Source organism: Pollachius pollachius (assembly GCF_949987615.1).
Source record: "Pollachius pollachius genome assembly, chromosome: 4".
Classification (NCBI taxonomy): domain Eukaryota; kingdom Metazoa; phylum Chordata; class Actinopteri; order Gadiformes; family Gadidae; genus Pollachius; species Pollachius pollachius.
In genome coordinates this window covers 274,581-300,000 of record NC_136937.1, presented here as the reverse complement: position 1 = coordinate 300,000, position 25,420 = coordinate 274,581, and the positions used below count along the sequence as shown (strand labels likewise).

Sequence of the window (25,420 nt, the reverse complement as noted above, 5' to 3'; positions counted from 1 at the left end):
TAAACACCCCAAAAGAAAATCCTATAATAAAGGCGATAAAAAAGAAAGAAAAAAAAGAACGAATCTTTGTATATGCCTATACCACGATCGCATTTGTAAACGAAGTCAGATTGAAAAGATGAATCAACCTCGCATAGTTTTCAAACCCCGTGCAATATAACGACAAATACTTTTAATAGGTGCCATGCCCCCCTTAGCAAAAGCACTCGAGAGTTTAGCAGTTGTGCGTTTTCAAAAGCCTGTGTGAGACTTGCCTGCCGGTCTAAAAGCATCGGTGACGAGCCCGGCGCGTCAGAGCAGAGCAGGCAGAGTCAGAGGACCGGCCCCCACTCTCAGACATCATGCCTCATCCCGATGCTTACTGGACGTTGTAGCGGCTCGGCGAGAAGTAGCCCGATTTCGATTGGAATAGTGTGCGCTTGTCAAACAACAACAAAAAACAACAAATTAAAGTGTTTCTACTACTGTAGTGTCTATCATGGCTCAAACCAGGACACTGGAGTTGTCTTCATGTTTCGTAGAGAATAACTGAGTTGTCATTGCCTGCTGCTGGCTCGCTGCTTCGCTGCTCTGAACAAGTCGCCCTGTCGAGTCATCTCTTGTCGGGAGCAGAGGACCCATCGTCTGGCCGATCGCAAGAAGGGAACTATTGTGAATAACAGTTAATTTATTAAGACACCCTTAAGCCGAAAAGCGGAAACCAGAGGGGTTTTAGCGGATTTGTGGTTCATTCGGATGTGGAAATTGCTTCGTTGAGTGACTACATTTAGGCTGTTTCAGCCCCCGGACCGGGAGACGGATTGCTATCACCACCACAACCATACCCAGCGAAATGGGCTTCTCTGCTCTTTGATAGACATTCGTCTGTGGGCTTTGGGTTCGCTGCGCACACCGCTCCTCTGCTCCGGACCTTCTAGAAATATCTGATGTAAATAGCCCGTATTCTCAACGAACCACTGTGGCTGGGATGTGGCGCACTGCATATCGGATTTGATATTTCTAGGAGGACCCGACCGGAGGGTCCATCGCTAAAACCGACCGGAGGGGCCATCACTGGGACCGGTCCGATGAGGACAGCCTCGACCATGGCCCCGCTCTGATGTGAGAGGTAACTCCTGTTTAAGGCCAATAACGTGCGCTGGCGGTTTCGTCCGTACTTGCGTTCTGCCTGTGGGCAAAGCGAGCTAGTGGTGCTGGGAGTCAACTGCAGTGCTCGGGGTTTCCAAGTCGCACGAGTTTCTCGGCGAGCCGTTCCGTTCGGATCCCGTTCGTGTTCGCTTCGGTGGGGAGATTTTGTCACCGACGTTGTGACTTTTCCAGTGTGTATAATTATTAATAAGCGACGCGGCATCCTTTTATCATGCTTAACACACACATACTTAACCGAACAGGAACATTACGATGTAGTGTAAAGTAAACCCCTGTCAATATCAAAATCTATAACCTTCCGCACGCAGAGCTCGAGCCGATCCTCGGAGCCCGCGTGCAGCGACCCTACCGCTGCACGCGGCTCCACTGGAGGGGCCAACTGCCAACTAGCGAGTGCTTTTATATTAACTAGACTTTGATATAACTGCTCATTCCCCGCTGAGTCTAGTTGAAATGGTTAATTAATGTGCTTTGGCTTTTCTAGAAATGACGTGTTTTATATAAATAAGGAAAGTGAGCTATCGCTATAAACACGAAGGCGTTCAGCGTAGCTACCTAAACCTAGGTAAGCTAACTTTACTGACCCACACACACACACACACAGACACACACACACACACACCCTCGCATGCACGTACGCACACATACAGACACGCACAGGTATGCTCTATGGGAGGCATTGGTTGTAGCAGCCTAACGTCGTAAATCTTATAAAAATGTGACAGTAACAGTGAGTGAACTTGCGTGTTGAAGGGTGAGTGGTGCGAGGCGGAGAAGGCTCTCTTTAAGCCGCTCTCGCTCGATGACTAAGCGTACAGATGTGACGCATCTGATATGGAGCGGTGAGATTCTTGTGGTGTCGATAAAAGTCGGAAAGCTTCTTATGATTTCTCGTTTAGTCATCATTTATATAAATCAACACTACAGCGCATGTACCATTAACATAACACCTAACCCCGGATTGGGGCTGTGGGAAGAACCTTATTGCCTCTCCTTTTCTCATGCCGTGTCACAGAAGGGCATGGAGCGGTCTCATCTCGGGTGACTCCAGCTGTGGTGACTTTGAGCTAATTTTGGAAGAGTAATTAGGAGCGCTCTAGACAATCATTGGACTAACTACGCACTTCTGAAATGTAGAGGAGTTTTTTAGTTAGACTATCTTCCTACGAGTGCTTGGAACAATGGAGCGATAACACAAAATAGCTAAATTAGTTTGTTACAATGTTGAGGTTTAGGTATTGTGGTTAAAGTATTTGTGAAACGACAAACATGGGGTATCAGTATAAATGTGCCGTTGCATACTGTGTGTGTGTGTGTGTGTGTGTGTGTGTGTGTGTGTGGGGGGGGTTGAATAATCAAGTAGAGCTCGCTGTGTCATTGCTTGATCCAACCTGCATTCCCTCCACACTTTGTAGCACACCCTATCTCTGCTGAAGGATGGCCCTGCCACACAGGTTTTGTTTAAGAAAAAGCTTTCTTTCCCCTCTTAACTCACTTTCTCCTTTTATTTTCTCTTCTAGTACCTAGAACCTGAGAAGGCCGGGTCAGGGCCCAAGGAGACCTCTGCAGTCCCCTCTCGGGCCATACCAGACTGAAGAGCCGTCCAGTAAATCGTACCCTGGGTCAGGAATTAGTCTGGCTGGTGTCAGCTGGCTGCTGATTTCCAGAGCTTCAAGTTCCCTCACAACTGGATCGGACTCCAAACAAATCAAGTCTTATCAGGGGACTGGGAGATAGCTTTGCTCAACCAGATCTCCAGTTGTCCTTTCCATGTTAGTCTGTCTCTGGATGTTGCAGGCAGCAGGATGGGCGTGGGCGTTGAGTGGACAGTTGGTGTCTTTTTGAAGGGCGCTCCCCTCCCCTCCTTCGACTGCCCCTGTTCCCTGGTCTCCAAGGGAAAGCCTGTTCTTCTCTCTAGGGGCCAGGCTGCCCCTGAGCAATACAGAAAAGGGCCCCATAAAAACTGTAGCTTTTTTGTTGACTGAACAACGTACTTGCAGACGTATGGTTGGGTCTACCCCCTCGCTGCCAACATCGGTTAGTTCACCTGATGTTTATGTGTCCCGCCCCGTCCTTTGGTATCAGATTGGAAGTTGGAATTCTGTCTTGATAAAGAACAACCATCTGAGCAAGGTTTACACGCGTACACTGTTTACATATCGGCGCTTCTCCCCCCTCACTGTCAACCTCCTCCGAAAATGTCCCAGAGCACTAGTGGAAGCAGAGCGGTAAAAGTCCTGTCCCATACCCCCCCCAGCCCCGGCTCCTCCCCCGACTCCTCCCCCAGCCTGTCCCCCCAGACGCCCACTCAGAATGTGAACGGCTCGGCCAGCTCGGACACGTACGTGGCAGACACGCCCGGCGGCCAACCCGAGGTGCGACGCCGGCGCCACACCATGGACCGAGACTCCAAGGCGGCGGAGCACCGCTTCTTCCGCCGTAGCGTCATCTGTGACTCCAACGCCACGGCCTTGGACCTGCCTAGCAAGGCGGCGGTGATCCTCACCTCCCCTCCGGACTGTGAACACTCCGTCTGCCTCTTCGCCCCCCTGTCCCGCGGGCCTGTGGCGGATGAGGCTAAGGAGGGCCGGACACCCGGAGGTCCCTGTTTACAAACGGCCGCCCTCGCCACCTGCCCCGGCGGAGACGCTGCTCAGGCGCTCTCTGCACAGCCGAGCCCTGGTAGCGATGCTACCGCGGCGGGCATCGGTACCCCCGCGAGTAGCATTACCGCCGACGCTAGCGCAGCTGACTGCGCCAAAGCAGAGCTGTCCCAGGCCGTGCTGGATGAGAAGGATGCTGAGAAACAACCCTGTGTGACAGCGCCCCCCGGAGCAGCGGAGGGGAAGTGCGAGGAGGCCAACAGTGGAAAGGTCCCCGAGGCCGGGGAGGTCGGTAGCGCCAGCAGCCCGCTGGAGGAAGAGCAGGCCAAGGCCCGGGCCGAGGCGAGGGAGGCCGAGAAACGGGTGCAGGACGACATCGAGGAGGTGGAGACTAAGGCGGTGGGGACCTCGACGGACGGACGCTTCCTGAAGTTTGACATTGAACTGGGCCGAGGGTCCTTCAAGACAGTGTACAAGGGACTGGATACGGAGACCACTGTGGAGGTGGCTTGGTGTGAACTACAGGTAGGTTAGGCTGCACAACACACTCCTTCTGAAGTTACTAACCCTCCGAGATCATTAGTACTAATCAGAAAATAACCCATCTCTAAGTAGTTGTCCTTTTTATTAATGATGTCAACGTGTGACTTCTAGGTCATTAGCTGGTTCCCCTTGAGCTTTTTTCGGCTTCACATTTTAGGATCTCCAAAAACCTGAAGTCAACATGAGAGGCTCTTTGCCTACTTCCTGTTCCGTTTCACCCCGTTTACTACTTAGCAAATCACTCATGTTGAGCTGGCGTTGGTCTGCACAAGTGAGGCAGGAAACCGGAAGGCACCCCGAAAGACGGGGGGCGACCGCCTCGTCTACTGGTGCAGCTAGCTGGTCGCGTTGAGCACCATGCACGGCAGGAAGACGAATGGGTCCCTGTCGGTGCATGTGCATTGCTGTTGTTGCAAAGCACTGCGAATGAATCGGCTTGAGAACTTTGTGTGTGTGTGTGTGTGTGTGTGTGTGTGTGTGTGTGTGTGTGTGTGTGTGTGTGTGTGTGTGTGTGTGTGTGTGTGTGTGTGTGTGTGTGTGTGTGAAGGAGAGAGAGTGTAAGAGGGAGGGCTGGGAGACCGAAAGAGAGAGGGGTCAGTTGAGAAGGTGGAGATACTGAGACCAGACTAATGATCGCTGCTGGTCATATGACATTCTGGGTACTGGGGCTGAAGTTCCATTGGAAATAACTTGGTATTCCCATGTGGAGCTGCTTCACTATTGAAGGTTACGAGGGCAGAAAAATACAACAAACAAGACGGACAACCGGAATTGAAACGGAAAAATGTAAAATAACAACCAATTTTTACCGTAAAGACAGACCTGAGGAAGAGGTCTTTTGTATTTTGTAGGGAGCCGAATAGGAAGTTATTCATTTTTTTAGCACATAATAACTAGCCCATCCTCCTTAAGTAAATCAGATAAAAACTATTTAGTGGGACACCATGTGTGGCCTGTTTGATCCTGCTAGTGGCATGTCTCTTTTTCTCACCCTATGTCTGTCTCTCTCTTTGTCTCCTTCAATCATTTTTCTTTATCTCTCTGTCCTTCTCCCTCTATCGTTCTCTTATTCGCTCTCTGTTGTTGGTCCATCTATATCACAGGATGCTCAACTTCTTACATCCTTTTTAATTGAGGAAGGCTGAATGCTTCACAAAGTTTGTCAAAAATGCTCTTCGTCCTGAATACACAATTTGGTTCCCTTTTCTCTTACTCTCTCTTTCAGTCATTCTGCAGAGCTAGCTGAAATCTACAGGAAACCCTTTTTTACAAGTTTGGCTTTCTTTATTGCAAACTGCGGTCTTAGAGGTTTTTTTTTAAACTATTGATCCCTACTGTCTTTTTTTGTTGTATTTATCATTTTTGCTTTAGTGTGTGTGTGTGTGTGTGTGTGTGTGTGTGTGTGTGTGTGTGTGTGTGTGTGTGTGTGTGTGTGTGTGTGTGTGTGTGTGTGTGTGTGTGGGGGGGGGGGTCAACAGAGATCATCTTGTGTCTGAGGTTAAGAGAAAATGAAATATTTATAATTTGCACCAATCACATGACTTCAACCATCGGGACAAGGGCATAAGTGTTCTCTACTTTGATTTGTTAAAATTGTTTACTCAGCAGTTAAAGTCATATGCACATACACCTTGAAGCCATGAAGTTGTCACTTTACCAATTCATCAATTTACCTCAGATTATACTGCATATAGTTTTTCTGTCAGCCAGTCAATCGATGATGGGCACGTAAAACTATTTGACAGTGAAAGGGTGTGTTCCAGGCTTAATGTTACAAACCACAGGGGAGCTCACAAGGGGCTTAAACTCTCTCTCTCTACTGCTGTCTCTTTCTGTTTCTCATAGTCTCTCTTTTCTCTTTGTCTCTCATGCTTCGTTTTGTGGCAAAAGCTACAGTGTGGATTATGCTTTCAGTCAAGTTATTTCTAGATACTGATGTTTTTTTGTGTTAAAATGGGGGCTATCACACACTTGTGAACCGCTTTATTTGCCTTGCTCAAGGGCCAGATAAGATAAGTGGTCAGGACTTGGTTAAGGTGGGAGGTATTTGGTTTTGTACTGCTGTTTTCAACCAGGAAGTGTGACCCCCTGTCTTAATACTCTAGTCTTGCAGCCTCCAGACACATTCATGTTGTTATTATTTTGCGCTCGTAGATGTATACTTTTATTTATACGTTACAAAACCGCAGCAGTGCTAAAACACTGCTTTCCTGTTTCTGGCTGACTGGATAATGTGATCATCACAAAAGCACTAGATAAATCCTCAAACATTATAGGAATGTCCAAACCATATATGGGTAATATTATGTAACTATTGTATTCTAGAGTGACGAAATGTACATAGAGATAAGCAGTTAGGAGTGAGTGTGTGTGTGTGTGGTGCAGGGCACATGTATGCATGTGAGTGCATGTATTTGTATGGGTGTGTGACAATCAAAGCTAACTAAGCAAAGGCATGTGGTTGAACACACACACACACACACACACACACACACACACACACACACACACACACACACACGGGGGCAGGGAACTAAGGAGCTGTTAGGGAAGGGAGCGTCTGGAAGTCATTGATGTATGTGCAGCTATACCCTGTGTATAAAATTGACTCTGGGTAGTATATTTGTAACAGCGTTTGTCATGACCTGGGTTGTTTTAGTTTCTTGGTTCTGAAAGAGTGAGAGAGGTGTAAGTCTGTGTGCAAGCATCTGTGGCGTTAAAGGAAACACATTTTTTGGGGGAAACGTGAGGAGTAAGGGGTGTGGGGTCAAGGGTTACAGAGAAGCAGACATTACGTTTCTTGGCTCCTTTTTCACCCAAAGGCCTAGAACTGAGAGGTGGTCCACGTAGATTAAGTGTTTTGCAGGCAGCATAGATGACAGGAGGAGATCAACCAGTATCTTTTATATAATGGTACTTTGTTCCATCAGTGGAAGGATGATGGATGACAGAAGGCAGGTGAGATTGACCCAGGCTCCCTCGGCCCCCACCCCCCAGTCTGACAGGAGAGGGCATGGCCGGGCTCATCTGCCCGGGCGTTAGACGGAAAACACCCAGCTAGCCGGGAGCATACGTACAATCTTATTGTTGTTGATGAGAGCTGATGTATGAAACATATTGTAAACACCTGTGTTAGCGCGTGCCACCACACAGGGTGTTATCCCATGGCACAAGCTGAAAGTACGTGGTAAAGATGGGGAGAGGAAGAGTGAGAAATCGGGGGGGCAAGAGGGAGGAGGTGGAGCACTGTCTCAAAAGGAGGGAGGCACAGGGGTTGGAAGTTTGGTGATAGAGGGGGGAGTAAAGGTCAGAGTTCATCCGTGTTGGGTCAAAGGTGAGGAGTAGAAGTCTGTCTAGTGTTGGCCAAGGAATGGCTCCCTGACAAAGAGACAGTGTGTGAGTGTGTGTGTGTGTGTGTGTGTGTGTGTGTGTGTGCATGTGCGTGTGTGTGTGTGTGTGGTCGGATTCACAAAACAAGTAAATAAAGCGCAGCCTTTCCTTTTCTTTGGATGTCCTTTGGCTTTTGTTTTAAGAAGCAGAATGCAGCAGTATTGACCAGATTATTTGCATTCGGTTGCAGTATTTGTTCAGTGACAATGAATTGCTTTGAGAAGAGCTGCAATTGTGTGGACGTGTAGCTACTGCATACATGGATAGAATATGAATATACAGCAGTTTGAGGTTGTAAGATATTAGTTTTTGTAATGGATACTTCTCAAAATCTTGGCTACTGAACCATGTTTTATATATATTATAAGAAATGTAATTATTAACGGTTAATATTTTCCGAGCTATGCTGTTCCTCTATGTCAGCGGGTGATATGAATGTGTTCAAATCATTTTAATGTTTTTCTCATTTCAAATGAATGTAATAATCCTTTTGGCAAATTGTTGGTTAATAAACCAAAATGAAACCACAACCAACATGAACACTGACATGGGTAAATAACACCTGAAGATGTCACACATAGGCCAAAGTTATTTTTGAAAGGAAAGCACCATCATGTCATATTTTTTCTGATCTCTGAAATACGTTTAGGTAATTTGTTGAGACTGCAAGCAGTCTTACAATTGTACTTTTAACAACTTCATACTTTTAACAACTTCGTACGCCCCCGCCCATGTAAGCTAGCCTTAACGTAACCCTAATGCATGGTATGGCTAAGAAAAGGTCAGAAGATAAATATTACTGACATCTTTGAATGCCACCATGGACGAACAGTTTGAGGTAATCTTCAAGTTTTTGCTTGGACTGGTCTCAGAGTTCAGATGAAAGTCGCAGAAGAATATAGGAAAAGGGGGTGGGGTTTCAAGAAGTGGAGGGAAAAGGAGGAATGTCAAAAGGGACTCGAGGAAAGATTTGGACAAGGGGGGAGACGGAGAGAGCGAGAAAGCATCAAGATAAAGAAGGAGACGGAAGATGAGGGGGGGGAGTGAATGGAAAAGGTCAAGATGAAAGAGGGGCAAAGAGCAGAGCTTTAGGGGCAGAGGGAAACTGTGCATGTGTCTGTGTGTTTGACCTCGGGTCCCTTGCTTCGTTTGGAATCCAAAAACGTTTGGACGGTTCTCTCAACAGTAACACGAGGCAATTTAGTGCACACGCGGGCAGGCGCGAGCGCAGGGCTCCAACACAGCTGCACTAATTCATACGGAAGCAGGTTCTCAGTTCCGAGAAAGAGCTGACGGACACATCTCACACGTTTTCGTGTGAAACTTGTTCTCGTAAATGTTTTAAATATTGCCGAAATAAATGTCCTTCCTCATGAGCAGTGGTTATGTTAATGTTCACCATGGCTCACACTGCAGTAAGATGAGGAAGTCATTACCGACGGACTCAACTACTTAAAAGCTTCTCCTGTATTTCAGACATTATATAATGTAATACTTAAGGTTGAATCCATACTTGTGTCATGTAATGGGCTGGTCGTTTGTATCCTTCAGACACAATGAATTTAAACTTTTGTTCTTCTTGTGCTTTGTTTCCTATCCCTGCAATTTCTCTGCAATGTCTTTTCTTTCTTAACCTTTACTTTTTACCTTTTTCTCTCTCTCTCGTCCGCTCTCTCATCCGCTATCTCATCCGCTATCTCATCCGCTCTCATCAGTTTGTCTCATTGTTGATGACCAGCTGTGGTTAACAGAGGAAGGGAGACAGAGAGGCTGGCACTTCCTTAAATGTAAAAAGAGTGTGTGTTTGTGCATAGAGTAGAGAAGTCACATGGTTCAACAACGGAATGACACAATCATATTCTGCATCAAAGAAATAACAATGTATGGCCCAGATTATTCAATAAGACCATAAGTATACCTAATTATTTAGATATAACCCTACAGGACTCATCAGCCTGATTAGTAGAGCGAGGCAGAAAGGATGCACTGAACTACTCTGTGTGTGTGTGTGTGTATTGTGCTGGGGACAGATGCTGTACGTCCTGCTGACTAACCCATGATGACATGTCCCAGTGTGTTGGTGTCCGCTCCACTCTGTCTGCTCTCTCTCTCTCTCTCTCTCTCTCTCTCTCTCTCATCTCTCTCTCTCTCTCTCTCTCTCTCTCTCTCTCTCTCTCTCTCTCTCTCTCTCTCTCTCTTCCTCCCCCCCCCCACTCAGTGTTTATCTCCTCCCACTCATTCTGAGTCCAGGAGATCTTGTTCATCTGATATTCTTTTTCTGTTGAAACACAATAGCTGACGTGACGCTTTCGCCTATTTCAAATCCAAATTCAAAAATAGCTTATACAGTAGCTAATACACACACACACACACACACACACACACACACACACACACACACACACACAACAGTGGATAGTGATTAGAGCAAAGAGGGTTATTTTGCAATTCTTTACAGTACTCTGTCTACAGAATTCATTTCCTGGAAATCAGGGACTACCATTGGCTGACAGCTGCAAATCAGAGGTCATGTACTGGGTCACACTGTCACATGCCAGGAAGCATGAATCCAATGGGATTTTCACTCCTTAGAGGCTGATTGGATAGCAATATACAGACAAAGTGTTGGATTTCAAAGAGGCAAAAATGCTTGAGAACAGAGTTTGTTCACAACAAATCCTATGGCGCGTACTTTTCGCCCTCTAGTAGTCAAACCTACATTAAAGCTGCTTTAATTTGTCATTCAGTTAAAGCTGCTTAAATTTGTCATTCAGGAACGATAAAGGCTAAAATTGTACTATTAAACTCCTACATATTGTCAAACCACTCATGTGTAGAAGACATCATTCAGTTGAGAATGGATCTTCTAGTTGTGAGCTCAATTTAACATTGTCATATTATTCACCTATTTAGCAAAGCATACCACGAAATCACTGCTGCAAAAGTAAAAAAAGAAGCATGATGTAAATGCATATCGTTTTGGTGTATATGGTATAATATTGTCTTTGCTTCATCTATATTGGCTCTTCCTGTGTACTTGTGGGAGTGTTTGTGCGAGAGAGTAATGGAAAGAGAGAGAGAGTTTGAGAGATGTATCGTCTAAAATAGGTTGAGTCTGAATTGGCTTTCATCTGCATCAGCGTAAACTGACCTGGGCTCCATCAACCAGAAGGCCTGTGTGTGTGTATGTCTCTGCACTATCTCTACAATTTAAATAGTCTGTGTGTATGAGTGTGGGAGGGAGGTAGAGAAAAACCGGATGTGTGTGAGGGAGAAAAATAAGTAAGCAGTAAAGGGTATGTGTCTGTGTGAGTGGGTGGGTGTGAGTGATGGGTGGATTGAAAGATAGGCTGAGTGTGTGTATGTATTTGAGAGAAGAGAAATACATACTGTGAGTGTGTGTGTGTTTGGGGGTGGGATACCCTGTCTCATTGTATACCTCCTACATTTCTGACATTCCACAGCCAAGATGTCATTCTTTACTAGAGGACACTGTGAGGAGTTGCCTAACCCCCCCCTCTCTTTGTCTCTCTCTCTCTCTCTCTCTCTCTCTCTCTCTCTCTCTCTCTCTCTCTCTCTCTCTCTCTCTCTCTCTCTCTCTCTCTCTCTCTCTCTCTCTCTCTCTCTCTCTCTCTCTCTCTCTCTCTCTCTCTCTCTCTCTCTCTCTCTCTCTCTCTCTCTCTCTCTCTCTCTCTCTCTCTCCCTCCCTCCCTCCCAATCATATGTTGACATAAAGTCACCTGTTTACTGTTCTCAACAAACAGGTGACCCGAGGTACGACCTGAAAGAGGTTGCTGGCTGATTAATGTTTGGTTCCAGGGTGTCTCATGTAAGAGGTTTCAGCCGGTGGCATGAAGTTAAGGTCACATCTCGGGTGATAGTTTCAGTTGTACCTGGGTTCAACTCCTAGAAATAGAGGTAAAAAATTGCAAGATAGAGGGAACAAAGGCATTGATTTTTGTGTGAGAGAGAGAGCAATATAGATGTGCAACCGTGCTGACCTAAGTCTGCGTCTATTCGTCTTTTCAGTCTCACTCCATCCACCCCTCCTCTTTTGTCTGTCTCTTTTCAGGGTCTGCCCTCTCTCTCTCTCCCTCTCTCTGGCTACACGATGTTTCCCTTTCTTCAGCCTCCGTGGCCTTAACTAATTCTTCTTGGAACAAGAAAGGAGGGGAGTGGGAGGGGAGGGGTGAGAGATGGGAGAGAGAGAATTTCTAAATCTATTTCTGTTCTATAGATAGCAGAACACAGTGTCATTTACTCTGTCATAACTGGAGCAAACTGAGAAAAAAGAGTGGTGTGTGTGTGTGGTAATGTTTGTGTGTGCCTGTTTCTGCGTGGGAAGGGCTTTTTGTTAGTCTGCACTTTGAGGACTTTCAGCAAATATGTTTAGTTGCTGAAATAGATATCACACTAAGATGATAGTCATTTTTCATGGTGTTCTATGTGTATTTAATTTCAGTGTGATTTCAGAAGTTTCAGTTCACACTTTGGTTTTGGTCCAAACCTTTGTTTCAAGTGGAATTCTTACTCATAGTGCTATCTCCAAGCATCCGAGTCATACATTGATAAAAGTAAATCCCATTTTTCACACTGCTCTCTCATAAGCAACAGAAATGGGAACCTATGACCCTCTAAATGTTCCTCTTAGTACCCTTTTCAATCCAGATTTGAATGGTACTGGTCACTGCTGGCCCTGGGTACTAAACCCAATGGCAGTAATCAATGGAAGCCTTACTTCATGCAAACAGGCAGACAGAAACAATCCTTCAAAAAGCAGGAATAACCGAACTGACCCGGGAACTTAAACCAATAGAACACAGGTGAACACAATTACTAATTAAAGGTGCAAGGTTGTGTAATCTGACAGTCAGCCGGGTCGCTCATCTGAGGACATCTGTCACCAGGAGGCGGGAATTTGAACCTGTCAATCATCATGAGGCTTATATTCTTTTGGTTCTATAATTCATGATTTGACCCCATACCACGAGGGAACAGCCCTCCTTTAGGGCACTCATAAACATACTCGTTTTATTCAACTGTAAGCAACTATTTGCTCTGATAAGTTGCTCGTTATGTGTTACATAAATTAAAACTCACTCACTCACATGTCTAACATGTTAAAAAAAGATTTCTGCCCAGCATGAAACAGGCAGACCAACCACAACCATTAATCTGATATGAGGCGGGACTCATAAGAAGTGCAGAGGGGCGTCGCTAACAGCAACAGAGATGGCTGCCGCTGTAGAGCGCTCTATCGAGACGGTATTAAACTAACTGGATGGTACACTTTCATTAAAGAAGAACAAACTGCTGCATTGAAAGCTTTCGTTGGGAAGAATGATATTTTTCGTTGCTCAGTGCTGTGTCGTCCTTTTCCTTGCTATGATTGGTTGATGGCCCATCCAATTGCATACAGAGGCATTTTGGTCTGTGTCTGTTGGTGACGCCCATTGGAAATTGAAAAATGAACGGAGAGGTTCCAGACTAATTGCAGTTTGTCTGGTCATGCCAGCGTGACAGAACAGGCCCTGTTGAGATTGGCGATTCAGGCAGGGTATCATCAAGCATGTTGCTAAGCCAATAACAGTTTTAGATGATAATGGTGGCTCACAGAATGAGGAAATAAAAGTCCAGCTCTCTTTCTTTTCTCTCCATCAACATTCATTCTCTTTTTCACCCTTCATCTTTGTACACACACACACACACACACACACACACACACACACACACACACACACACACACACGTAGTGACAAAGCTGGGTTGAGGGAGAGGTCAGTCTTGTTTGCTTGTTCTTGTCCTGCGTTTTTGTCTGCAGTTATCTGTCCATTGTGCTCGGGGTGATTTAAAGCTCCACAACGCTGTCAACTTGGCGTTTGCTGAAATGCTACTAGGGAAGTAGAGAAAGAGCATAACCAGGTGAAGAGACAGGTGGAGGCGCAGACCCCTCACAAGAGCAAACTACGTAGAGGCACAGTCTCTGCTCTGATTGGTGAAACAATGGTGGTTGTTTTGTCTAGATTAATGACCAGACCATAAGGGTACCTTGGTGTGTGTGTGTGTGTGTGTGTGTGTGTGTGTGTGTGTGTGTGTGTGTGTGTGTGTGTGTGTGTGAACATGCATCTTAATCATAGTGTCCCTTGGTATGTCTGAAAGCAACATCAAGATTAGATGCAAAAAAACCTGACTTGATGTGTTGAGTGAGCAGGAGAGCTCCAAACACAGCTGAATGTGTAGCAAATCCAATTAGCCAGCACATCCTTCGTCAATGTGTTGACAGCTGTGTGTGACAGTGGGTGTTTAAGTATTCGGTTATTGAGTTTTGGCAGTGAATCCATATAGACTTTGATCTAAATAAATGGACAACTATGACGGAGATACACCGAATCAGAGTGAGCATGGCTGTTGACACGAGTGCTCTGTTTAACTTATGAGCTTGCATATTTGATCATTTAATCATTAAGTCATTTCAAGGAGTTGGACTCAAAAGGGGAGCAGCATTGAGAGTTGATAGGTAGAGAGATACCTTGTGTGTAAGAGAGACAGAGTGAAAGATGCATCGTTCGGGTAGAGGGAGAACCAATGCTTCTGAAGGTAATGGACTGTGTGTCCCCTGTGGTCTGACAGTAAGCCCACTCAACCTCCAGCACTCCAGGCATTGTCTGCTTTATTGACTATTCAATTTCCAACTGATCTTGTGCCCTAAAGCCCAGGAGCAGAGTTGGTCCATTACAGAAGCAGCACAAAGCTTTGGACAATGTTAGGCCCATACAGCGCTTCACAACGGACTGAACTTAAACGGCTCCAGATGGTGGAGTTTAAAACCCTGGAAGAAATAATTTTAAACGTTGAGTAATACTAAGTTGATGTTGTCTTAATGGACACTATTCAGGGGAATATCGACTACTGCAGCCCCTTTAACTGGGTCTGGCACTTTCCTTTTTGCGTAAAAAACAAATTTGGACCAAACTGGAGGAATTATCAGAATATGGATTGTTAGGTTAACTACACGATGTGATGAGTAAGTGGAAAACATTCAAATGCACTTGAGATTTCTTTTGTTTAGTGTATTGTTGAATTCTTTATAAAATATTTCAGTAGAACAAACACATATCCTTTGTGTTGTTGGAATGCACCATTCACAACGGCCATTTGACATACCTACTTACTTAAGCCTCCTGGGCATTAAGTCTTTACACACCGATGCTAAATGAAAAGCACAAACTGTTAGTGGAGATCTCCGTGCAATGGGGCTGTGTGATCTTTAGCAATGTGGCTTTTGTTTGCAGGAGAACAGGTTAGATTGCTGATGTTTGTTTCAGAGAACAGTTCTTCAGTGTGTGGGGCTGCACATGTGGAAGGAGTGCACGCTGGTCCATGTATCTTCTTCAGTTCGTTTGTGTGTGCGTTTCTTTATTGTATGTTTGTTTGTGTGTAGTACACATTACGTACACAACAATGTCAAACACGATAGATAGAGACAGAGACATTTTACAGAGGTGCAAAACAATACTTCTACGGCCCCTAAAGTGGTACTTATGAGGCCCAAATACAACATACATGAAGGATACTGTTAAAGATCATGGTTTATCTGAAACGGTTGGTGTAGTATAACCTGTATTCAGAAGCAATAACTCATGACTAGTCGAGACCTCCTGTCCAAGTTCCGAACTTCAGTTTTGCAGTTGACAGGTAAGCAAAATAAAATGTGACAGCTGACTTGAAGATTTGCCATTTGATTTTGTTCAATGAGCCCCTTGTCCTCCTCAAACAATTTCCTGTGTAATACGTAGCTTTGCCATTGTGTTACATGTGTCATATTCCCCTCAGCAAGGCATGTTTATGAGGGAACTGTGGAGGAAGTCATCTTTCGACATCAATGTAAAATGTCTTGCGCCAACAAAAACTGTTGTGGTCATCCGAACTTCCCTAGAATTGCAGTTTGACTCAGCGGTGGCACTTACACAAGGAAGGCAGGTAAGCAATATCCAAAGGACTGCACCAACGTTTGAGATAGTTGGAGGCTGAAGAGGAGAGGAAATGTGGTGCCGTGACATTCTGGTGAATGTGTTTTTCTCATTCGCTTCACAGCTTGAGACAAGTTCTGCCTGAATGAAGTCATAGCGTTCACGGTGCAATCGCACACCCACTCGGAGAGCAGAAGGTTTGGAGGTCCCCTTGAGCAATGTCACAGCGTTAGGGGAGTGTGAGTCACCTCAGAACTTCCACCGCTGGGTTGAACCAGCAGATCGGCCAACGCTGTGGTGGAGGCCGTTGGGCGGATCACATTCTAGCACCAAACAAACAGGAAAGGGAGAAGGAACTTCATGGTGAGGTACCTTTTGTCTGTGGGGGACCCATATGGATTGAGCACCGAAAAAGCGGGTATACCTGAACCAGCATTCTTTAAGGTCGTTGAGGGAAACAAAGGAATATATAAATATTTCAAATATTTAAAGATAGCATTGAAGTTCAATTACAGTTGGCAATGACAGTGTTGCCATGCAAAGTATTCCAATAAACTAGTGTACTTGCGTGTGACAAAAGTGTGCTTTCAATATATATACTCGTAAATACAGCCCCTCCCATGCTTTGTGTCTTTGTATTCTCGTTCTGTCATGTGTCAGACAGTTAGGCACACCTGTTAGGTCACACACACACACACACACACACACACACACACACACACACACACACACACACACACACACACACACACACACACACACACACACACACACACATGATTGCATACCCACACCCACACACTATATCAGTAACAACAGGAAGGATGCAGGATCTCCTTCCTGTCTGCTTTTATAATCTTGTTTTTTCAACTGTGTGATCTCATTAGTTTGGGCTTCTGTAGCCTTCATCCGTCCTCCAAATGACCATTGTCCGCCCTCCATGGTGCATCAGCCTAGCGGCCAGCCTCCATCTTTCAGCGCTGCCCTTTATACTCGTATCAATCTCACACACCATCTACCGCTTCTCTTAAATTCTCTCTCTCTCTCTCTCTCTCTCTCTCTCTCTCTCTCTCTCTCTCTCTCTCTCTCTCTCAAATTCAAAGTGCTTTATTAGCATGACAGTATTTGAATACAGTATTGCCAAAGCATATTCAAGTTACACAAGAATAATTGTACAAATAACAGATAATAACAATAAAAACATCTCTCTCTGTCTCTGTCCCTCTCTCTCCCTCTCAGCTATTGGCTCAGGGCAGTAGCTAAAGATGCCCAGGGAGTCAAGTAGAGGTTGCAAAGTATTCTGGGAGGTGTGACAAGTGGAGAGAAGTTGACATGGATGGTGGCTGTAGAGGGACACTCTTATGAAACACACATGTGTATGTTGTAAGGGGTGTATTTTACAATCTCCGTTGAATGAAAATCGTTAACTCTCTCTCTCTCTCTCTCTCTCTCTCTCTCTCTCTCTCTCTCTCTCTCTCTCTCTCTCTCTCTCTCTCTCTCTCTCTCTCTCTCTCTCTCTCTCTCTCTCTCATCTTAGCTCAGGAGGTAGAGCAGTTATCTTGTTACTGAAAGCTTGCTAGTTCGATCCCCAGCTCCTCCTAGCTGAGTGTTGATGTGTCCCTGAGCAAGACATAACTTAACCCGAACTGCTCCTGACGAGCTGGCTGTCGCCTTGCATGGTTGAATCTGCCGTCGGTGTGTCAATGTGTGTATTAACAAATGTAATCGCTTTGGATAAAAGCGTCTGCAATTGTAAATATACATTTGCATTGCCAATGCAGGTGAACAATAAAATAAACAGCATTATAAAGTAAAAAGGTCAGGTATATAGTACAATATATAATAATTATAAAACGTTAAATATAAAATATCTATACATATCAAATGTATAAAAAGTAAAATGTGCAATATTATAAAAATTACAGTATCTCGTATAAACATAAATTAAAGATTCTCTAAATACACAGTATTTACATTATGGAGGATGTCTGCAATAGTGCAATTATTGTGTGAAGAGTGAGTCCAGGGGGTTAAGTCTATGGGGAGTTTGAGGTCCTTCTACAGGTGACGAATCTTGCTGCTGCGTTCGCACATTGTTGTATTTCTCCCAACAGGTATGGCAGTTTGTGAGCATCTGGAGTGTCTTTGAAGTCCTCGCATGCCTTTGTAACCCAGGGGAAGTGTGTATTCCTGATGTCTTTGTATGACTGGCAGGAAGTCAAGAAGTGCAGTTCTGTCTCTAGTTGGTTGTGTGTGCAGTGGGAACACAGTCTGTCTTCTCTTGGGAGCCAGGTCTGTCTGTGGCGTCCCTTCTCGATAGCCAGGCTGTGTTCGCTGAGTCTGTATCTGGTCACGGTTTTGGCTGATATGTTGGTTCTCTCTCTCTCTCTCTCTCTCTCTCTCTCTCTCTCTCTCTCTCTCTCTCTCTCTCTCTCTCTCTCTCTCTCTCTTTCTGTCTATGAATAACACTCATTCCAGGCCAATTTCTTTCTTTACGATCTGAAAATAGTTGGGCATATTAATTTGTTGATGTTGAAATGTAGCCTATTATTGTAATGGGCGTTATGGCAACTCAAAGCCATCTCTATGGCAGAACAGGTAACAGGGCGAGATCTGAAAATAAAGGCTTGGCCCAAAGGATACGGTCGTGGATATGGTCAGAGGCCATCGGCTTCTTAGAAAGGAAGAGGTGAAGAAGCAGGTTTAGGGAAGAATCCTTCCCAGGACTTCTCGAGTAAACTCACAGTATAACAATCTCCTTTGTGACACTGTGTCATTGCATTTTGTTCCTAGTCCTCTCTCCTTCCCTACTTTTCCTCAGCCCCAAACCTACGTTCTCTCAGAAATTTAAATAAATAATATCTCGTCAAACGGGCAGCTGTTATCATGGATACGAGGCGTGATCCCTTTCATCTCCATTGGCCCCATGATGTCGTCACCATGGGAGCCGCACTAGCCGGTAGTCCCACGTCACTCGGTGCGGCCATTAAACCCACAGGTGGTAAAAAGAGGCAAGAGCATAGGGACACCTGGAGCTGTTATTAGTAATAGTACAATAGGTATTGCTATGGTCCTTTTGCTCATTTATGCAAAGTTAGCTAATCATAGGTTCAGACAGCTTCTGTCACCACCGCTGAACAATGTGTTTCAAAGTGTTTCAGAAGTGGTTCAGATCATACAACCAACATTTTGAAATGTACTCATCGCTAAGGTAGAAGAGGTTTGGGGTTTGAAGGCAGTCCCAGCCCTAAACATGGTCAAAGCTCAGGGCGTTATCGTCTGAGTCATGGGGGATATTCTGTCAATATGTTTTGCACCATAGTGTTCTTTTCAGCCATTCCTGAGCAGCATGCTGTCACAATGTCATCTTGATTCATACCTTTACACATTTTTGAATGATAACAAAGAAACAAGGATTCACCTTCTTTTGGGTCATTGCCTAGGGTTTCTGTTTCAGAAACCATGGTCTGTTTGTGTGTGTAGTGACATGCCTGCCTGCAGGCCTGAGCCAAATGTGTCATTCATGTGAAAGCTTTGTTATCAGAAGTCAAATCTATTGAACGATGCAAGCTGCTGCTGGCATGAAATCAGTCCCATTTACATTCATTATCGGGTCCTTTGCACACAAGCACACACTTACCTGTAGGTCCATGTTTGTATAGACGTGACACCAAGTAAGATAGGAGATGAAGCATATCATCTTTTTCATAATCTGATTCATCCCTATCTCTCCCCCCCCCCCCCCCCCAACTCAATTTTAACTGTAGTTTTACGCCAGGTCAAACTCATTTTTCTGTGTGTGTGTGTGTGTGTGTGTGTGTGAGTGCCTGCAGCTGCAGTGTGTGCGTGTGTGTTTGTGTGAGTGCCTGCAGCTCTAGCCCAGTCATTTCAGTTTTCCTTTTACCTGTGCAACATGGTTTCAACAACGGTTTCCTCATTTGAATATAAGCAACACACTGTCTTGTCTTTTCTGTTTGGGAACTGGTTCTTGTCAGTGTGTACGTTCAGATAATTACTTGGCAGATCTCTGTAAGCCTATGTTTTTGCCGATATCTCTATTTGGGACCTGTTGCTGAACTGACATTCAATGTAAATGTAGGAATCATGCATATGTTTTCTCGACTTTTCCTTCGCTTTTTTACCTTTGTGCCAAGTATTCCATACTGCTCATTTTAACCTAATTTGAAACTATGGATTCCACTGTTTGCTAAACAATGTAGACTTTTCTGTACACTTTAAAGATACTGTTTGTAAAATCCGACTAAAAGCTCAGTGGTTTCTGTTGACTGACCCCAGTGGCCTAATCAATTCATCCCTCCCTCTAAGATGCAGCAAGACTTGGTTTGAAAAAGCCAAATTGTAGACTAGAAATATGGCAGAAATATGTCCTAAAGCCAAGAACAAGCCGTGTGTGTTGTTCCAGGACGTAGGGGGTACGGGGTACGGAGGGCGTTGGGACAGGCCAGGCCCAGAGCCTGTCACTTTCTGTTTGGTTAAGTAATAAAAGTCCAATTCAGTTCCCGCAGCATGATGGCGACCAAGCTATTCCACAGCACTAAGTGAAGCTTATTGCAGCCAGATGTACTTTGGGATCCTTTACATTCTTTCATAGCTGGTGGAGATGATCCCGATGGAGATGACCTCATGCAGGTCTAAGGTGATCATCAGAAGTGTGCAGAGCAGGCTAATATTCTGACATTATGCATGTGTGTCCATCCTGAAAGAGGTCGGACACTGACCTCTACTGAAAAGGTTTTCAGTAGATGTTGGGGAGTAAAAGAATAGCTGTGTTGTAGTGTGTGATAATCCCTCAGGCCCAAACTGTGGATATGCTGATACCCACCCATGGTGTTCACTTGTCCCATGACTTGCATGTTGACAAGTCGCATGAAGGGGTTCAATGTCATATCCTGCACGGTTCTTTGTCCAGGCAACCACATAGAAATAACCCTTTTAAGGGGAGGCCAAAACAGGTAGTACAAAATACAAAAATGTTTGCTTGGACATGACATGACATTGGACATGAGCATATTTAAATAACAAACCTAACCGTGTGACCTGTTATTGGTCCTGAGTTCAGGTGGCGGCGTGACATGCACAGAAATACAAAGAGCTCGCAGCCGGCTCTTACTAAAGTTGAAATGTTTATTTCCATTTTCCTTTCCATGTATCTGTCACATGGCAGATCCATTGTTTCTTGCAGAACCCTTTGACAGGTGACTGTTGGAGCACAATCTGTATGCTCTTTTCTTCAAGGGAGCTTAGTCAATGTCGGCTCACTTTCTGCTGATTAAACACACATGCATGCTTAATGGGGATGTGGGATGGGCGTGATGAAGGCCTATTTTTTGCTCCGGTTTTAAGGAAACTTTAGCGAGTGCAGTAACTCAACAGCCCTCCCCACCATCAGTGTAAAAAACCCTCTTAATAAAACAAAGCTGTCTTACTCATATCTTTTGTGATATATATATATTTCCATTCAGGACTATTAGTCATCCTGGTGTAATTGCACAGGAAAAACGGCTGATGTGACGGGTGTTTAATCAGAGGTATTTCAGCACCATTATCTCCATATGCAGCCAGTGTTAATACACCTTCTCCTTTCAGCCGTCCTCTCCTCGCACTTCACAGAAACTCTCCTTTCCTCCACTGTTCCCACCCCCACCCTTCACGCCCATCCCCCTTTCTACCCTCCTTTATTTAGTTGGAGATACCTTTTCTTATTTTATAGCCTTCCTGTCATGATCTTCTTGCATACGTTTTCAGTAAGCATCAATGCACTGTACACTGTGTGGATCCAACGCATCGCACAGGCCTGGACTGTACATGGCGTGTGGTTTTCTAACGGCAGGCAGGGTCAGGGTTCCAATAGACGCTTCCACGCGTGTTGGAGGGGCGCTGGTTCTGGTTAGACACAGCGCATAGTGTCTGTGCTGGACGTGGTGGATGTGTGTGTTCGTCTGAGTCAGCCACGGTGACATTGACATCTCTGTCTTCCTTGTTGGCCGGTGCAGACGCTGAGACAGACGGGTACCTCTGCAGTAACACGACCCCGGACCTCGTGAGACACACAGAATGAGACTGTCTGTGTGTGTGTGAGTGTGAGTGTACATGTGCATGTAATTGTGGGTGAATGTGTGTACGTCATGCAGTGATTACATGACACCATGAAAATCTGATTCAGTTCTCTCTCTCTCTCTCTCTGTCTCTGTCTCTGTCTCTGTCTCTGTCTGTCTCTGTCTCTGTCTCTCTGTCTCTGTCTCTCTCTGTCCCTCTCATTTGGTTCTGGACCATCCTCCACACTCAATCATCCGCCTTACTACATCAATACTTCATGTGTTGTTGTATGTCTGGGTGGAGCAATCAGTCAAATCTCTGAAGCCACCTGTCAATAAAATTGACACGCCTTCAAAAATGGATTCTTCCATCTCCAAATTTTGTGTGCGGTCGGTTTGAGCTGGAGTTGAAATGGCATTGTACGAGCTGTGGGGCATTTCTTCATAGTGAGTATCCCCCTACCGGGAAGACACCCATTGGAAGCCACTAATTTCCTTCTCCTCTGACCACAGTTCCGATTGCCTCACTGCTCCCGCTTCCCCCCCTGATCTCTTGTTCTCTCTTCCTCTTTCCTTTACAATGACCAAGGGTGGAAGTGTCTTCGACATGTGTATGAATGGAAAAACTAGACCAGATAATCTTTATAAATTCAATGTATTCTAAGCTTTTGGTATAAACAGCAACAATGTATATATTAATGAAGATGTAGGCCAAACAAGCTGATACAGGCCTATTCTAAGCAACAGTATAGGTTGTGGTGCGGAATACATGAAGACAGAAACGGCCCCCGTCAATGTTGAAACCCAAATACGGCCTTCCTCTCTCCAGCTGATCCACAAGTGTGTTGTTAACCCTCCTGTTACTCTGTCAACATTGAGCCTCAGTCCGGTTCCTCTTCCACTTTTTAACTGCACAGCAGAGAGAGAGAGAGAGAGAGGGAGAGGGGGGGGAGAGAGAGAGAGAGAGAGGGGGGGAGAGAGAGAGAGAGAGGGGGAGAGAGAGAGAGGGGGAGGGAGAGAGGGGGAGAGAGAGAGGGGGAGGGAGAGAGAGAGAGAGAGAGAGCCTGCCTGCCTGCCTGCCTGCCTGCCTGCCTGCCTGCCTGCCTGCCTGCCTGTTTCTGTGAATCTCCCCCGAAGGCTTTTCCGTTAATCCCTCAACCCCCAGAAGTAAAGGAGGGCCTCAAAAGTTGCCAAAAGCCCTCACTCCCAGCGTGCACGTGGTTCAGACAGCTCTGACCAAGTGCCTTGATCCCCGTGAGGTCCACGCCCCGGCTCGCTGTCAGAGTGCTCCTGCACCATCACCGACTCGTTTTGAAATAGCTTGGTTTGTCCCTGCATCGCTGTAATCGCTTATTATTCCTATTGTTTTTTTTTCTGTCTGTATTTGCCGGAGACACACATACCCACAAGCACACACCATAGAACAATAACCACATCCAAATCATCATCCCTTGTTGCCGTTTCTCTAAAACAAACCAAACCCAATGCTACTGGCCGTTGACAGCATGCTCCTCTCCTGCTGTCAATGTTCTACTCCTGATCCACAAACATCTGTTTGAGAATGTTGGAGGGGGGGAGGGGAAGAAGACACGGATTGGAAATACTTTTTGTGCCTGTGCAGAAGACACGCCCCCTTCCAGAACCAGAACAAAAGGTCCAGTAGTCTTCTCCTACACAGTGTGGGCGGCAATTATCTTCACCTCCGAAGAAGCTCAATATAACCCTGAACATAAGCTCTTCTTGTAGCTGCCAGGCTGGCGCTTGATGACGGCTGCATGGTAATGCTATCTGAATTCTGACAGGGACATGGGATCGCATTATTACTGCGGACATATTTTGATTACATTCTGACTTACTCGACGCAACTTCATCATCGATAACCTTTCCCAATCCTGCTATACCACTCTCTGCTTAGCTTGGTGTACCCCACTTTAGCATACTTGAGTGTTTCACCGCAGTGGTGAGACATAAATGGCCTCTCACTGCTGTATCCTTGGTTGTAGTGCTGTATAAATGGATGCAGCCCTCCCTCAACCCTAACCCTAACCCTAATGTTACACTGCAGCTGGCACAGTGGTGAGGCGTAATGGCCTCTCACTGTTATATCCTTGGTTGTAGTGCTGTGTAAATGGATACAGCCCTCCCTCAACCCTAACCCTTACCCCCGCCCCCGCCCCCATCGCCCTCGTTATGTAACCTTCTTATCTAGGACATGTGGCCGGGGAGAAAGGGGCCTTCGCCGAAGCTGTTAACGCCAGCCAAGCCCTCTTTTGGATTTCCAGCAACTCTAATGGTGTCATGCTCTCAGTATACACACACATGCAGCCAGGTCTCTGAACACATCAATGGAGAACGGCCGCGTGCTCCTCTCGGCAGCGGCAGCCACTGCTAGAGGCCGTCTCGTTAGGGACCGCCTGTGTCTCTGTATGGGGTCGGGTCGCAGAGGTCCAGAAGGCTCAGCCCCCGATGTTGGTGACAACCCAGGGACGACATGGCGCATGTGTTGAAACTCCGCTCCGACCAACCACCAAGGACCTCTGCACCGCAGAACCAGGGCTCGGAGTAAACTTCTCTGACCATTCCGAATAGAAAATTCTACTACAAAATTCTTTTGTAGTAGAAGATAGCTCTTCAATTCAGAGTAGTAGTAATTGGTTATTATTGGTCTGAAGCAAATATTGTTTTTTGTGTTTGCAGATCAGTGGGATTGCGGCTATAGAAGGCCAGGGTATTATGTTTTTTAAAGATTTGAAATGCTCCCAACCATGAACATAGGTTCATCTTCTTCTAGATGTGTTGATAGACTGGGCTGCCAGTCTTTAACACACACACGAACAAACACACACATACACACACACACGCACACGCAGATGCATGAATACACATGCATGTATGTGTCAAGCTAGGACTTAAACACTGATTTGTGTATATAGTATAGAGTTGACTTAAGGCTTTACGTTGGATCATCAGTGGATCATAAGACTACTAATGAGATGTGAGCTGTATTGTCCTTAAATGAAAGGGTGTTGGGTCATTCATGTTTAGACTGCTGGGTAAACGTATCAACCGTTTTTTAAGAAGTGTGCTTTGATGAACTGTGGTATGCTTTAACCATGATTTCGTACCATATTACCATGTTATTACCAGGTTATATTGCCACTTCTATGGCCTTAATCAATCACCGCGGTAGGGTAAGGGTCTGACTTAAGGAGAGGGGTCAAATACTTCTGGTTTCAAAGACTTTCTCAGCCCATGGTAGAGCAGGAAAGATTTATGAGCAACCTCATCTGGCAATGTCTCAAGTTTGAAATAATCCAAGTTACGTGTCAAAGGTCATCCAGGCGTCCTATGAATCAGGCAAGGCACAGATTATTCTTCTCATAACTTGCTTATGTTTATGAGTCATGCAAAACATCAGAGCCTTTTCACTCTGCTACACGCGGAGGAGACCTCTTAATGGATAAGAAAGTGTTTTTTAATATTATTGTAAACCCTGTATACGCCCAAGTGCGTATGGGCTCATTTTTTATTGCTAGTATCACCATCTGTTGTTATTCTTTCTTTGGAGCTTGAAGTTTGTAACTCTTCCCATTCAATTCCAAGCCGATGCCGAGGACCTGGAAATGTCCACATGCTCGCATGCTCTTTGCTCTGCCTCCCTGCGTGGGTTATGTGATTTTATTGGAAACTTGTATTGTAGTATTGTATT

At 45.4% G+C, this 25,420-nt stretch overlaps 1 protein-coding gene across 1 annotated transcript in view; it reads left to right on the top strand.

Annotated features, from left to right (window-relative positions):
- The first annotated feature begins 327 nt into the window (after positions 1–327).
- The window catches only part of wnk1b (WNK lysine deficient protein kinase 1b), a 92,785-nt gene continuing 67,692 nt past the window's right edge, over positions 328–25,420 (top strand). The window contains exons 1-2 of the mRNA XM_079735606.1: positions 328–1,108; positions 2,670–4,277. Of these exons, the coding sequence (XP_079591732.1) occupies positions 3,348–4,277 (930 nt within the window). The 5' untranslated portion in view covers positions 328–1,108; positions 2,670–3,347. The remainder of the gene's footprint in view (positions 1,109–2,669; positions 4,278–25,420) is intronic.